We start from the raw sequence: 16883 nt of genomic DNA on the forward strand, positions 1-16883 counted from the left end.
TTTTTTTTTTTTTTTTTTTTTTTTTGTTCTGAATTATGTCTAATATCAGGAGTATTGTCCACTCTCTATCAGTATCTGTTTCCCTTGGGTTGTTCCTTTAATTCAGTTTGAAAAGTGTAATTTCTGGATCTTACAGAAATCTTTCTTTAAATACTTTTTTCCACATCCCAGAGATGCTTAGGAATTTGGCTAGCTGTACCATTTTAGTTCAGTTACCCACCCTGACTGTACATTCTGTTTGAGAAAACATCCTTCAAATGCTGTATTTTTGCACAGGATACTAACTTTCTATAATGCAGTTTCACAATTAGTTGCATCTGTCTATTAAAAACATCCAGATCTTCCGAACAAGTTATTATCAAAAATAAACCTACTTTGTGACTAGATTCATTTTTATGAGCATCCACATCTTGCCAAGATGGATGGTATGGATACCAAGAAAAGTGCTGTTTAGCTTCTGTCAGTTGCCCCACACAGTATGTCAACACTGGTGAGACTTAACAGGTGCCTCCTCCCCATCATTTTTTCCCTGAGTAATTTATTCTTGATTCTGCACATCGTTCTTGCCGGCTGAGAGAGAAGGCATCTGACTAGTCTTCCTTCACTTGTGCCCAAGCACCAGCTGGCCAGCACTGCACAGCGCACCATTTTGCACTGTGTAATTCCTCTTCCTAACTGGTTAAAGCCAAGAGCACAAAAGTTCAGAAACTGGACATCCATTCTGCTGAAATTCAGCAGCAACGGAGTCTTAGGTGTCACTTCAGATTTCATGTTTGTTAATTTAAACCCATGTATGGACCAAGATCATGGCTGTGAGGCACCTGTGACAAGACAGCAAGGTAGGCACTGTGGAGAAACAGGAAGCCCTARAAGAATTTCAGCTGACAGCCAAAACACAACCTACATCTGCATAGTGCTTGTGTGGTGCCCACAAGTGGGAATAAGCTCTGTGTAAAGAGAGTGTGGGTGGGAAAATTTGTAGGTTCTCAGATTCTGGTAAATCACCAAGAAAGTCACAACTCAGCCTTGCCTTTGGGAATGAGTTATATTTTTAGAAATACTTACTGTGGTAGAAAGATGAGATAAGGCCTTAATGTGAAGAAGCTCTTCATGTATGATTTCTAAATCATCTACAGTTCTCTGACCAGGCCTGCAGAAAGAAGATAAAAAGGACAGCCAAACACATAAGCTCACAGAATAAATGCCTTAGAATAAGTACAGAACAACACAAAATGCTGATGTACTGTTTGCAGAAGGGGCCAGTTAAAATTCTTAAGCGTGACATGATTGCATGCTGGATATGCCTCAATTAAACCATGTCTTCTGCAGAAGGAGGAAAAGTAAATCAAGGAAAGTAAACTCTATTACATTAAGTACAAAAAGGAAAAAGAGCTAATTTGGACATTGTAACACCTCCAAAATGGACAGAGTTTTGCACCACATAGTAAGTTTAAATTAAAAGAAGAGACTGAGTTTTAGCGATGCTGCCCAGACTGTCGTAAGGTGACAACGAACTCAAGTCATTCCAGGGTGGGAGGGAARAGGCTATGCAGCCCGTGTGGGCATGTCTCCAGCACACTGCAGCCTAGTGGGGTGTGCACTGCCTCCACAGCACACCCAAGCAAGCCTGAAACTAGCTCGAAGTGGAGGCAGCACAACACACATTGCAGGATACCCAGTGCCACTGCAGCTCTGAAGCACATACTGCTGCGGGCGGCTGCACTGCTACCAGACTTTGCTGCCGCTGAGTCTGCTCCTGTGGCAAAGGTGTCCAGCAGGACTAAAGAAAACAGTCCAGTTCGTAAGCACCTCTACTTTAGACACTTTGAGTACGCYCTTGACAACAGGGACCAAAAGATGGTTCTGGTTTAAGACTGCAATACACAAAGGCTGGAAGCGCTGTGAAGCCACCCGAGTGAAATGGAGCAGCAGCCATGGCAACCACCTGAGCGAGAGCCTGATTAGGCAGCTTTCCTGATCAAATCAAGCGTTTTCTGTGTAAAATGGGCATAAAAATGATATATAAAGATTTGTTCCTTCCAAGGGGACTTCTCAAGTCAGTACAACCCCCACTATTTTCCATACACTGCACTAATTAGTTGTAGCAGACAGAGTAGTGGTGGATTGTAAGGACTGTTCCGATTTCTACCAAACAGATTCAAAGAGGGAGCAGAGCATCTCAGAAGCCATTAAAGTCTCCTAAGTACAGTTAATGCTGAGTGTTGTTTAGCCTCCGAGGTAAGTAAAAACCATTCATTATTTCCAGCCGATAAATACAAGAAGTTCGCATTAATAAAAAGCAAGTATCAATGAAGGTATAATCCTCCCCTAGCACAGTGAGAAAGAGGCTGTCACTGTGACTGGAATAACAGTATCTCCATAAAGAGTCTATGTACCAGTGAATTTTCCAATTGCTAAAACAGTACATCACTGCTCTGAGGACTGCAATGTGCCAGAGACACTTTGGAGGATCTAAGAAAGTACCCAGGAGAAGGAGTCGAAGGACTTTATAGAATAACTTCCAAACTATTTCCCACTCACAAGATTCTCTTTACTTTAAGTGTTTGTTTGATACCACTTTATTTTCTAAAGGGACAAATTCTCCCATGATGTAATTCACATATCACGGTGGAGCTACCTACACGCACAAAATCCCTTAAAGGAATATCCCAAGTTACTTTCAGAAGACTAATTCACTCCAAATAATGTATGATTTAGAAAAGCAGAATACAAATAATTAAATTACTGATTTATAAAGGCCAAGAGTAGAGGAGAAAAGCAACTGAGAGTAAGAAAAGAGAGAGCATAAATTAAAGAAATGTGGAAAGAGATACAGAAAACCCAGTCTCAGAGAAGAAGGCTCACATGCCTGCATTAGAAATGGGCTAGTGCCCAGGTCTTACTCCACTTTCTCCAGTGTGACGTCTAAAGAATTAGCAGTACAGTCGAGTTTTTGGACAGTCCTAAAAGATACATAACAATGAAATTTTATAGAAATTCTCCTCCTAAAATGTCAACACTACAGGAGATTCTAGCATCTAGAGGGTCAAGAAAGTCATATAAAAGGGGGATATATTGCTCTGTAGTTCTTTCTGCCTATTCACCTACTGGTTCAACAGTCTGCCTAAATCACGTGTGAGGCAGAGGGAGTAACATGGTGCAGTATCCAGCGAACTTTTTGCTCTGGAATTATATTTCACCTTTTCAGAAAAGAAGTCTGATGGAGACTTCTTTTGGATGAAAGAAGTACTGAAGAGGTCACAGAAAACATAAGGACAACTGAGCTCTTGTCTGCCAAGCAAGCTAAATTTTTCATCYGTTCTTCATTTACCAATGACGTGCACTTATTATTTCTCAGATGAAAGACCAATTTAGAACAGAAATGTCTTGGATAGAATTATTCATTTTTTATATCAAATGGAATAAACTGGAGAGGGCAAAATAGAAACTGATTTGGTACTACTATGCCCTCTAGTGACTCAAAATATTCACTCTTTGCTATTTCAAAATTTGTCTTGAAATTATGAGCCTGCCACTCCCAGGACTTATGTGGGGAAGTTAGCAGCTTACTTAAGAACAGAATACAGCTAAGCCAGTATCACCTACCTTTCACTGCAGATTTCAGAAACACTGGGAAAATAGTTTAACAGAAGATACTTCCCATAGGAAGGATCAGCATTAATTTTATTACATGCTTACAAAATAGTGTTTTTTGGAAAACAAAAGATAGTGCATCAGCTTAACAAATTCCTACAAGAAATTGAAGTATGAAAGAATGATGTCTAACTACATCAGATTTCTATCAAGACAAAAAGGTACACTCTTCTTTCAGTACGCCTATTTGTCTTCTGTGTTATCATGTTGGGAGGACTGACAATCTATAGTGGATGTACCCAGTCTTTACTTTTACTTCTCCAGATGTCATGTGGAGAGATATTAGGCATCACGGCTTCTGTAAAACCTGTGTGGTGACCCACTGATGTTGATTTGCAGGATCCCGCTGTGTAAAGACCTAGTTTCTGCAGGGGACACATTCTAACAGCAATGCCTGGTTATAGGCAGGATAATAAATGGGAGAGGTAGAGAACGAGGCTACACATTAACGGACAGGAGAGCTCCGATGATATTAAGTGATCAATACAAACTGTTCACTGTTTGGAGAATTTATCAAGGTCAGASATTCTGAGCTTCTTTGAGACTAGGATGTTGACACTAACGTGCTATTTTGGCATTGATAAACTATGTATGTACAAGCAATATCACTGATTATTTTTATTATACAGTTAACCATAAAATTCTCAGATAATAAAAATTAAGAGAAAGACCAGAGACCCCATAACATTGTGATATGTCAAAAAGCACATCTTCCCAGGCTAAAAATTTTGTCTTCTAGTACTTAGAAGAACATATAGCAGAGAAGAATAATTCTACCCACTACCTATGTCTGAGTTTGAAAGTGAATGCAAGTTCACTTACTCTAGCATGGAAGCTAATTACATAATCTTTGTACTTGAATTAGTGCTCCTTGATTAAGGCCATAAATTCCACTTACCACACATAATAGCAATAAACATCACTGAACTGATAACGGGAACGACAATCTGTATTTCCTGTCCTAAGAGTAACACTTGATTTATTAAAGACCTTTGACAGAAAACCCCACTAAGGGTTATGTAACTGGATACACTCCTAATGGAGAAATCGAGCCTGACCACTTACACSTGGGTAGAATATGACATCTAAGTAAAATTTATTCAAGACAAGAGAATATTATGTTTAATTTTTCCAATATCTTCATGAAACTATAGATTGTTAACAGTAATAAAACAGTTATTTTACCACACATATCTTTTATGCTATTTACCAGGTTCAACTTTTTCCACTTCCTCTTCCTAACAGGAAGTGTTCAGCTTATTTCTACAAATGACACTGAAATTTGATTACTGATCACATGTGTAGAATCCAGCACTCTTTGTAGTGAGAAAAGAATTTGCTGAGTGAAGTCACCAAGAATAGATAACATGGATTTGTTTCAGGCATATTGATAACTTACAGCAGATTAGAGCATTAAAAGAGAATATAATCCAAAACATTGTCTAAGTTAAATGCTGTATCTAATGAATATTTATACTCACTTTAAAGAGTTCTGTCTTTATACCATGGCATCCCATTTAATTAGAGCTTACTATCAAATTAGCTATGGCTAAGCAATATTAAAATCAAATAAAAATATTTTAAATTTGTTTTCAGGATATATTTTCATACTTAAGAATTGAAAAGTATGTAAGGGAGAGCTGTTAACTCTAAAATATTCTCCAGGGACCTGCTCAGGGTCTGCACCTGTGCTTCAGGCATTAAAAGGAGCAGACAGCCATGTTTGCTACTTCAGAAAAAGCTATTTTCACATTCACACTGTATGTGTTTCCCACCCCCCAAGAAAAAGAAGAAACAAGAGCAACAAGAGCCTGCCAAAAATTTCCCTGAGCTCTATTCTGTTTTTTAAACTATAGAACATTCTTTCACAGTTTGACAGTTAAAATGCTCCAGTTAATGTAATAAATAGAGAAGTTTTTAAGTCGCCTGTCAAAACAAGTGACACTTTTTGCTAGAGATTTTCAGATTTTGAACAATAGAAAGTACCTTTCAAAGCAACAGCTTCATTATACAACCAAATTCTCAAAGTAATCTTCTCAAAGAACATTGTCTTATTTCTTTCAAGGTAATTATCTGAGTTCCGCAACCTCTCCGGAAGTGGTGACTATTATAAAATGCAGATGTATTGGTTTGAAAATCGTGGGTCCTGCTCAGGTCAGCTAGAGCCAGTATCTCTGAAGCCCTGATAATTCCTTGAACTTCTGGCAGTTGTAATGGGTCTAGTAAAAACTAGTAGGACTTTGAGAATTCACTGAGATTTCAACAACTTTGATACACCTCATCACAGACTGTATTTTTAACYAACAAACAGAACCATAACATATTTAAACTGAATACCAGAACAGTAGTTAATGTAGTGTCTGATAGTACAGACTTGCTTCTGTGTGCAAAGGGCAACAAAAACAAGCAGTTTCCAGGCTGGGAATAGGGAAAGATGTCAGAGGGCTGTCGGTCTTGAGAAAACCTCTCTACCCTCACTATATTACATGAAAACTCTCTTATGAATATTCTTTCACACGATGCTGCGCAAGYCGCAATGCAGGGGGGAGAGCAATACTTTTCACAGCATCATTCCAACCTTTCATCTCTCTGCAAGGAGYGTGGATGATAATTAACATTGATCTTGCCAGGGTGAACTTACACCGGCTGCTCTGAAAGACATGATGCAGAGAGAATGTAGTAGGCAGCCAAAAATCGTGAGAGCCTGAGGGAGCAATTCTCCAAAAGCCAACCTATCCAGCCAACCTGAGGCAAAGGAGATGGTGCAGTGCCACAGCATACATGGCACCGTCCCCATCATCTCCTAATAACTGTTGTCTACTCACAGGGGTGCTGTGCTACTTCCCTCCCCAGTGGAAAATGCAGAGAATGTCCTATGAGAAGAGTATGTTGAACTTCCCTGACACCATAAGGGTTTATGGAAGCATCAAACTCCCAAACTTGTTTGTCAGTAGTTTCCATGCAACGGGGAGCACTCTTTTCGTTGTCCTTGACTAAACCTCTACCAAACAGAGGAAACAAGCTATTCCTTTAAAAATATTGCTACACTGCAGTGTTACCTACTTTTATGAGCCCAAATAACTGAMTGAACTTTCTGAATTTCAGTGCTTTTAGCAAGTGCTTGGAAAAGTGCTGACCAACTTGTATTCTTGGAGTAAGTCAGGTCCCTGTGTAAACAAACATGCAATCTAAACAGACAACACAGGGACAAGAATGAAAAGGAAGGATACCAACGCAAAAAGGAAAAGCACAAGCACTTGTGTTAAGTGGTCCAGGTGCATTAAAACTTTTTCAGTATAAAAATTCTCACACTGTAGCCAGGGCCCAATTCTGTCCCACAACAAACTGTGCTTATGGCCTCAAAGGAGCACAATCCAGCTTTGTGTATTTATCTTTCTTGAACTGACTCTTACAAGTATATAGTTAGTAAAGATTCCCTTAAGTAATTCATTATTCTCTCATTATTCTCAGTGCACTTAATTAGCAGTAAAATGTGTCTTCGGGGGCCCCTAAATTTAACCTGCATAAGAAAATGGTGGTCTTCAGTGGAAAGTCAAACATAGTTTATATTGGTTGCTTTGAAGTCACCACTATAAAGCTACCTGTAAAAAAGGGCTTTAGCACAGCCTTTAGTGTGACCAGAATGTATTGCTGAAAGGATGGCTACTTAACCAGTTAGTGAGAGGACATGACCTAATGGCAGTTTTCTATCCGAAAACTGCAAATATCCTCTGTGACCTACGTAGAAGTTTTTGTCTTTTTTTTTTTTTTTAAAAAAAGATATATTGGTTTTATAACAATAAAAATGGATAAATTAACCCATAGAGCCATATTTTACACCTTTCTAGTGAACTACAACAGGCCAAGTCCAGCCTCTGTTAATTCAATAGAGTTCTTCCAAAGATGAACCTAATTAATGGTTGCCACTGATGACTGTGATTGAAAGGTGCCTGCTGTTTAGCAACACAGCACAGCACAGCTATCTTACCACTCCTTTCACTTGTATTAACTAAAATCAGCACAGTTAATTGAATTGCACACCAGCACTGAAAGTGTTAATGGAGCAGTACTCTCCTATTAACTGCAACTAACTTTTGGGGAGACACAGAAATTAAATAAAAACTCATAATGCTGCATTTTCCACAAGGTGAGTATGGTGATATTCATAGCCTTTGATGGTTATTCTGAATACAGAGTTGAACATACAAGCATTAATAAGGGCTGGAAATTAATTGGTATTTACTTACAAACTTCAGAGGTTAAGCAAACTGGCATTAAAGTGCAATAACTGGCCAAAAGAAGCCTGATAATACGTGTAACTTCCTCTTATTTGGAGAAACAGGCTTGCAGAATATACACACTTTCTTCTAGGGGCTGAAGTGTGATTCACAAAACCTGAATAAAGGTTTGGGCCACTTTTTTGACCATGTTACGTTGCAAGTCCCACATAGAATAGTAACCTATAAATCTGCTTACGGTTTTCTGAGAATCATCCTCATATGAGCATCCGGTCCAATCTGAGACAGTAGAAGCATAGTGTCCTGTAGCTCCTCATCACACTCTTTCTTCTCTTCCTCAGTTGGCAAAGGGGCATCTTCATGCTCATCATCCAAAAACCGATAAAATAAGTATTTGTCCTGGAAATGGTGTTCCTGATCCACTGAAAATAATGTAAAATATCAAACACTAAGCTTTCCTCATCAAAATTAACCTTTTAGAAATCTGTATAGCATAGTATATATCACAGATAGGATAGTCAAGAAGGGAAAGTAAACTACAGAGAAAGTGCAAGAGTATGAAACACCTTTATTTCTCATGAATGTTGAATTTATATAGCTCAGAGGATGCACTTTTAAGTTGTGCATTACGAATGCTTACAAAAGATTTCTATATATACATGTTGTGGGAGTGTACGTGTGTGTATGTGTGTACGTGTGTGTACGTGTGTGTATGTGATTTCCTTATGTTAGCTGTTTTTTTGTTGTTATTGCTTCAAACCATTTCATTTAAGTGAACAATTCATAATGGAGAAATAGTTCTATCATAAATTTCTAAGAAGTGTTCTTTAGCATGAACACCTTATTTTATCTGTTTCAGACAGGGCTTAAAGGCAACAAATCCAGGAGTATCCAAACTTCTTCTCATGTACCAGGAATGACTGCAATCAAGATATAATTATAGGACCAAGTTCACTAACCTGCAACCTGGTAGAACTTAATGGAAAATCTTTCAAAAAAAGATTTCTAAAGACCGACTACAACAGGGGCAAGTACAGACGACTGGCCTTCCAAGTAAGTCAAAGTGGTGCGCTGAGTTGATGCATCTCACAGCAGCTTGCCACCAGGAGTTCAAGGAAATATTGGGCAGGAATTAAAGCTAAAGTCCTTAGGGAAAGAAAGTGGTGGAAACAGTATGTCTTCCCAGTGCGGAAATTTCTACCTGGGACATGGGAAGCACAATAAAGGAAGACTGAAAGTGTGCTGTAATAACAGTTGCTGCTCTGAACTTAATTAAACTGTACATACAAAGCTTCAGATATGGATGCTGCTTTAAAAGGCTGCCCTTTTGGGGACTATAACTTTCTCTTCCGTAGTAAATCCTGCCAAGTGGAAGCAGAAAGATATGTAATATACAGTCAGAAAACTAATGTAAAATCCCAGATCTCAGCACTGGGATTCTGAGACTCAAAACTCATTGAAAAGAGCCCCTCCTAAATCATGGATCTGAACATGCACAAGTGCTCACAATGACTTCCAAATAGTGCAAGTCCTGGCCCTAAAGGTCAGGTTTGTATATGGCAGTACATCTTTTGTTTTGGGGCCAAGTGCTATTCAGCTCTTGCAATATAATCACAAGGTAGTGTACTATGAACACAAACTTATAAATGTAATTACAGTTGTTATTATTGTATTGCAATTTCATTTACTTTTCAATATTCTCTAAGTTACAAAGGTATCTGGTAGGAAGCTGCAGTCAATACTATCTGCATGTTAAATTTGCACTCGTGAATGAAGAGGACACTCTGTAGCATTCCTTTTGGGCTCATGATCCCTTTCTTTTTCATGAAGGAGACCTACAGAGACACTAATGTGACACATTGCCCGTCTTTTCGTAAAGGCTTTAATTTTCTTTATCTTACCATGGTTAAGAACACCTTCCTCCAGCAATACTTGCCACATGCCAATGGCCTGGGTTCGTGAATGGACACAAGGACTTTGCTGCATCATCCAGTCAACTAGTTCTGTCCCCACACAGCATTGTCTGAAGGACAAATAGACAGAAATGAAAAGGAAGCTATCCAAGAAAGCAATTACCTACAGTATCTGCCAAGAACGGTCATTTAAACTTTGCATAACCTGTGCTAATCAGATCTTATTATAGAAAAAACAATGTCAGCTCTGCATATGTTCTTGAAATATCAGTTAAAGATGTTCAGTTTTAGCAGAACCACTTAAGTAGAACAACAAATCTTTGAAAAAATGGAACGTTAAGAGGATCAGAGTTAGCTTGTGCCGTCTGGTGCAAAACCTGTTGCATGGCTGCAATAAACTCCAATCCAAATTTAAAAGGAAATACGCCCTGTATACTATGGCATGGCAAGAGTCACACATTTTTCAGAATCCTAGATGAAAACAATTATCTAACACTGTAGAAGTTCTGCCAACCAAAACAGTCTGCACAGAAGGAGCAAATATGATGAGGATGTTCCTCCCTTTGTAATCAAACTCTGGCCACTATTCCATTTGAGGACATTGGTTTGTACGTTTGTGGTGTTTCTGAGGCTCTTTCATGCTAGGTGACAGTCACCGAATAGCTCCTGTCTGACTCATGCTGTGTGCAAATTCTTGTTTCAGAAGTAATATCCTCTACAGCAGGCCTGAAATTCTGGAGAGCTCTCAAAGGGGAAAAAAAAACCAAAAGCCAGAAGCTCACTATGTACAATTCTCTTTGTCACAACATTTCCTAACACTGCAGAACAGAAGCAAATGAGCAATGTGATCAAAAACTTAATATATCTATAAATGATCACATATAGAATAGAGAAGAGGCTGGTCCTTCTAGACAGATTCTTATGGCTTTATACTTTATGCATCACTTCCAGAGATCACTGAGAAAGATACTTTTGAAATAAAATTTTATTTTGATGACAATATTTCTCCTCACCCTGGTCCAACCTAAATTTTGATATTCTGTATTTAAAAAGCCCAAGGATAAAACAGTAGGAGTTTTTCCCAGTTATCCTTAAAAATTAAATGGTACAATTGCAAGCAATTGACCATTGACCAACATTGCTCTTGTCTAATCCAGGTTCTTTTGTTCTCCTAGAAGTATTTTGAACAAAAGTATCCCCAATGTCACGTCATGATGGATTCTCAGATCACCTTTCAACTTCCAAATCTCTTATATCAAATTAAATACATTTTGGACTGGAATATAATGGAAAAATCAATGCATTTATCTCAAAATTGGATCAGTAAGGTATTGATTTACTGTTTAGAAAAAGATATATTCAGAGCTTTCAAATGAATTTTTATTTAAACATACCCAGAATAATACATTAAGTATTTGATTTAAACATTAGATGCTAAAGCAAATTGATTGTTTCTCAAGCTAGCAATAGAGAGATCCTAAGTCCCTAAATTCAGATTCCTGTTCTACAAGTGCCATTGTTATCCCATTTCAGCAAGACAGTGCTGCCACCAGCAGGAAGATAAGAAAGCCTGACATACACTGAAAAAAAAAACCTAATTTTGAATAGAGCAGGAAAGCTCTATAAGGAATGTTTTTCAATAGGTGAATTTTCAGAACGCTACATTGAGCAACATCACTGTAGCAATCAATACAGTAACATAATATATTAATGAGCTTTCCTATTATATATTATTGATATAAGAAAAGAACAGAATCTATATTTCAGCTTGATATAGAATATTTCAGCTAACTATGCTATTAACTTTGGAGGAGTTTTTGCATGTGAATGCTCTGTTCACAATCATGGACTCAATTTCCAGTCAAATTACTTCAGAAAGGATTTACCAGGCACATTAAAGACTGCATAACATCCAGACTCAAAGAGCATCACAGAATAATCTCAGACCTTTTGAGACCTGCAAGCATGGTAAGGCATAAATCACAAATCAGAGGATGGCAGGCATAAAAATTCAGAGACCTCTATACAATCAGCTCACACACCTGTAAGTCTTCAGATGGTATTTACGATCTCTTATCATGTGAGGGGCTCGGGACAGAATCGCATTCCGCAAAATCTTGCCAGCTCTGAGGATCTTTTCTGAAGGAACCTTGGTGATCATGCAGAAAAAAAGGGACCAAGACACATAGGGTTTAAACTTTCCAGAATCTCTGTACTGCCTTCTGTAAAACAAAAAACAAGTCCTCTTCTCCCTAAATTAAAAGTCCTTCCACGGATGCTTACTTGTGCAGAGCTACACGATTTTGTAAGGTAAATATTGTAGATTTTAAGTCTCACATGGTTATCACAGGTCTAACAGAAAGCATCACTAGCACTTTAACCGGTACATATCATTTTGTTGGAAATTTGAGTTATTTCCATTTGTCTAGCAGCCTGACTCTACAGCTCACCTATGTCCTATTACCTGTGTAATGGTTTTAGTAGGACGATGTGGGATGTGAGGTTCAATAAGAGATGTCTGAAAAATAAAATGAAATTAAATACATTTGTAAAATTGTCAGTAAAATAATAAAAAAAAAAACTATCATGAATCAAAGAAAGACTGAGCAAAGAAAATGTAAAAACAAAGACCAAGACATAGAGCCAAGCTCTGACCAGGGGATGCGAGCAGCTCTCTTAAGACATCCTAAAGACAAACTTGGCTCTTAACGCTCCCCATATTAAAACAATGACATGACGCATGAAAGCGAACATATAAAGTCATGTTAAACTTTCTGAAGTACTACCGAGGTCTGAGGCTAAGGAGGCACCAGGCAGCCCTTGCCGCTTGCTACTCTCCATCGTAGGTCGCCAGGAGGAGCCCCACCGCCCCAGCACAGCGGCTCTCCCCAGCTCGCCGCGCAGGCCCCACGGCCGGGGAGCCTCCGCGACCTCCTTCGGCGCCTGCTTCGTTCGGCTTGCTCCTCCCCTCGTGGTATAACAGAGGAAATGGGAATGAAGAAAAGCCGCCGCTCCCATTATCTTTTCCAAACTATCAGGCCTGGTTGGCAGTTTTTTACAGCTGCTCACCAGAGCGCTCTGAAACACAAGGGCATGCAGGCCGCTGGCAGAGACGAGGGGTTTCCCTGGGTAGGGATTTCCAAGAGGAGCTCATGAAGGAAGGGGAAAAGGTTAAAGCAAGTGACTTGGTCCTGCAAAAGGCAGAGCAAAAGGGAAGGCTGTCATGCCACTGTAAGAGAAGCACAGAAGGAGATGGAAGAAACGGCAAACCAGGCATGTAAAGAACAGGTGAAAAGGAAGAGAGGGGAGATACGACACATACCACAACGAAGGAGAAAAAGGAAAGCAGAGGGGTAAATGACAGTAGCAATAGAGAGAAAAAAGAACAAAACGGAAACCCAAAAACCACCTCAAAGTGATGGAAAAAAATTTTGGTTTGTGGGGACAGGCTGTTAACAGGAACCAAATGCACTCTCAGCTTGAATCTTTGGGAAATCACACAAATCACACAAGGGGCGAATTTGTGCTTGCTAACAGAGCGGATTATACATACATATATACCACAGGGACTTTGTTACAGCATGAAAATCCTGCAGAAGTTACCACCTAGCAGAGGCAGGACAAGAGAGGAAACAAGCTGCTTACCCCCTGTCAGCTGAAGCCAGGTACCTCGAGATGGGAACCTGGGGAGCCCCAAGACAACCTTAGCATGAAGGAGTCCGGAGAAGTCAAGGGTCTGAGGAGCACGGCCTTCACTGCCTGGTGCTGCAGCTCAAAACAGGGGGAAGGTCTCTGGCCACCCATGCAACTACAGGCAGCATCTTGGGTCAGGTGCGACACATCCTGGGGATTGCTGGGTTGCTGGGTACAGGCTTTCTTAAGCTGGGCATCTGTTTGGTAACTTCCACAGGATTTTCACACTGTAACAAAGTCCCTGCAGTAATTGAACAGCACTAGATGCTACAAGCCCTCCRGGAAATTAGAGGTCACTAAGACAGAGGAAAATAAGGGACGGGTATGACTGAACTCAATAGGGATGAGATCATCTTAATGGAGAGGCCTGTATATGGAAAGTAACGCAAACATTCTCTTCGTTTATAGTCATACCTTACAAGAAGCCTCTGAAAAGTCAGATCAACATAATTAAATCAGCCTTCCTTATTTTTCTCATTAATAAGACTAATTTTTTTTCAAAGACTCAATTAAGTTAAAAACATTTCTGTCCCACCAGAACACAGTGAGAGCATCTCTGAGTATTTGATAGTTTCTGAAACAACGTGGAGCATTTGCAGTTAAAGCACGCTAAGAATAGCAAGAATCTTTTGAAACATGCTTCTAATGCAAGCAAGGCCATTGAATAAAGGTTTCAAGCAGGTATATAAATAAATGAAGACATCAGAGATTATCACTCTGCGTATTAACAATTTCTGCTTCCATTTTCTTTTGAAATGATTTCAAGTCCTCATCAAGTTCAATGAGACTGAAGGTAAACATATGCTTAAATGGTTTGTTAAATTAGCATTGAAGTCATTTTGGAAATTATTTTTAAATTCTGCATTCTTAAAAGATGTTTTTCTACCAATAAAACACAATACTCAATCTAACTTCCAGATTTTAATTCTAGTTATGAATATACTTAAAAAGAGAGATGAATGATATAAGATAAAAACAAGAGACTTTTACAATAGACTAGTGAAAATGAATGCATATTTTTATTCATTAGAAAGAGAATTTCCATTAAGCTAAAATGAAAATGCATAAAAATAATACTTAAAATTAAATACATTTTTACTGTGAATAAATCTTCCATCCTAACTGAAACAGAATATAAGAGAACATTTAGAAGAGATCTGATTCAACTTGAAGCTACAAGAGAAGAAAAAACAAGATGACAGAGAAGACACAGCACAGGAACCAGTAGAAAGTAGAAAGGCGGGACATGCGTCCGTGGTCGATTATAACCAATTTGGAAGGATCAACTGAGAATGTGAAGGCAGAAGGTAACTTGGGTGAAGGTGATTGTGAAATGACCCAGTGCAGAAATATTACATAAAGAAGCAAGAAGAACATCAAAGTAGAAAGAATGGACTAAAAAGATGTTTCTGTACCTTTTTCCATAAAAATAGAACACTGACAGCTAAATTCCTGCAGCAGGGTAAGGGGGAGCAAGTGTAAGGTAAAAAGAGTTAAAAGAGGGCTGGAAGTTATTTAAAGAAGCAACGCTAATCACAGATAAAACATCCTGGCACAAAGCTAAGAAGCGTAGTAAAGACTCAACTTATCTGAAGCAAGAACTATTGGCTGATGCCAAATACAAGTAACTGTACAGAAAGGGGAAAGTAAGGATAAGTTAAAAAAATAACTTGAATAATGAATCATAGAATAGAAATGTAAAAATATAAACTGTGACAGACTTAGCAAGAAATGTTGAGAGTTCCAAAAAAATCCCACAAGGACATTAGTAGTTTAAAAAAGACACATAAAAGTGTTGATTCACTGCTCAACAGAGAGAAATCTATTGACAGATAATACTGAGAAAGCAAGTGATAGTTTATTTTTTATCAGTCTTCATTAAATCAGATTACATCAGATAAGATCAGTGGCAGAGAAATGGCTAACATTCTTAACAGTAGAGTTAAAGAAGTAAAATCAGCCTGAAAAAGGAAAACATGGATGAGAAAATATTACGTAAATTAGATATTTCAGATTGGCTATGTTTGCAGAATTTCAGGCAGCAGACTTGAAGAGCTGGCTACGGCCATCTCAAGACCATCAGCAGTCATCTCTGAAAATCATTAGAGATTAAACAAGGCAGACAGAAAAATGGGTAAAAGGAGGAACTGAAAAATTATAGACATGTCAGCTTAACTTGCTTTCCCAGAAAAACTCTGGAGCCATCAGTAGGCACTTAGAAGAGGGAGATGAGTCACAAGTGACATAGATTTATCAAGAATAAATCATGCCAAACTGACCCAATTTTCTTCCATGAACATTGATACACTGGAAAGAAGCAGTAGCTTTCCAACCTTTTACTTTAGGAAGGCTTTTGCCACTTTTTCATACAAAATTCTCTCCTGCAAAGGGCAATTTACATTCTGTAACAAACTGATGCAAAGCCAATTGGAAAAGTATGCTTTGAAAGCAATTACCAGTGAAACACTGGCAAACCGGCAAACAGACTGGCAGTCTGTCTTGAGTAGAGTTCTCAAGGATAGATCACATCTAATACTATTAAATGATAATGTGGGCTGAGTTAGAGTCTACACTGATTAGTTCTGCAGAAGACTTCAAGATGGGATTGCCAGTGCGTTGGAGTATATGTTTATAATTTAGAACAATTCTGCAAATTAGAGATATGATCTGAAAAAATGATTCTATTATGCAACACTACTGACTCCTATTCTAAAGCAGACACTATAAGCTACATAAAGACAGAATGGGGAGCAAGTGTTAGTAGCAGTTCCACAGGAAAAAAAAAGTTTATAATGGATATTAAACAAAACTGAGTAAGGAATGCCATATTTCTGTGAAAATAGTAAATACTGTACTGTGATGTAGTAACAGATTAAATACATGAAGCAGTCCTACTTTAATCTGCCTAGACAAGACCTAAGCTAAAAGACTGTATCATAGTCCATATATTGGACACTTCAAAAGTATGTGAACTATCTGGACAGAATTTGGAAGACAGCAATAAAAACAGTCAGAAAGTATGACATAAATAATCAAAGTTGTTCAGCTAAAGAAAGACAAGTCTTAGCAGAAGTGTGATAAAAGGTCTTCAGATTTAAAAGCGCTTTGAAAGAGGAAAGAAATGACCTGGTCCATGGTGTAGAGATCAAGAAGCAGAAAGTTTAAATTGCTGTGAGAAAGATTCAGGTTACATATTGGTTAAGTTTTTCTAACAGTGTGAACGCTGAGTATCAGTAGAGATTGCCAGGGAGGTGTGGTTCCTCCATTTTTGGAGGCTTAGGAGAATATGTAAGGTATCTGTCAGGAGTGACTTCGATATAATGTAGCTCTGGGCTGAACTGGACAACTTTCTAAAGTACCTTTTAGCTTCCGTATCTGGCATTGT

At 38.5% G+C, this 16883-nt stretch overlaps 1 protein-coding gene across 1 annotated transcript in view; it reads right to left on the minus strand.

The window, feature by feature from the left end:
- The window catches only part of RAPGEF4 (Rap guanine nucleotide exchange factor 4), a 193067-nt gene that overhangs the window by 45675 nt on the left and 130509 nt on the right, over window positions 1–16883 (minus strand). Inside the window, exons 8-12 of the mRNA XM_085322841.1 lie at window positions 12270–12323; window positions 11848–11954; window positions 9794–9915; window positions 8131–8314; window positions 1066–1150 (exon numbers count right to left, since the gene is read on the minus strand). Of these exons, the coding sequence (XP_085178967.1) occupies window positions 1066–1150; window positions 8131–8314; window positions 9794–9915; window positions 11848–11954; window positions 12270–12323 (552 nt within the window). The remainder of the gene's footprint in view (window positions 1–1065; window positions 1151–8130; window positions 8315–9793; window positions 9916–11847; window positions 11955–12269; window positions 12324–16883) is intronic.

This window comes from Rhea americana, unplaced genomic scaffold (assembly GCF_003343005.1).
Source record: "Rhea americana isolate MKP2758 unplaced genomic scaffold, rheAme1 scaffold_12, whole genome shotgun sequence".
Taxonomy (NCBI): Eukaryota; Metazoa; Chordata; class Aves; order Rheiformes; family Rheidae; genus Rhea; species Rhea americana.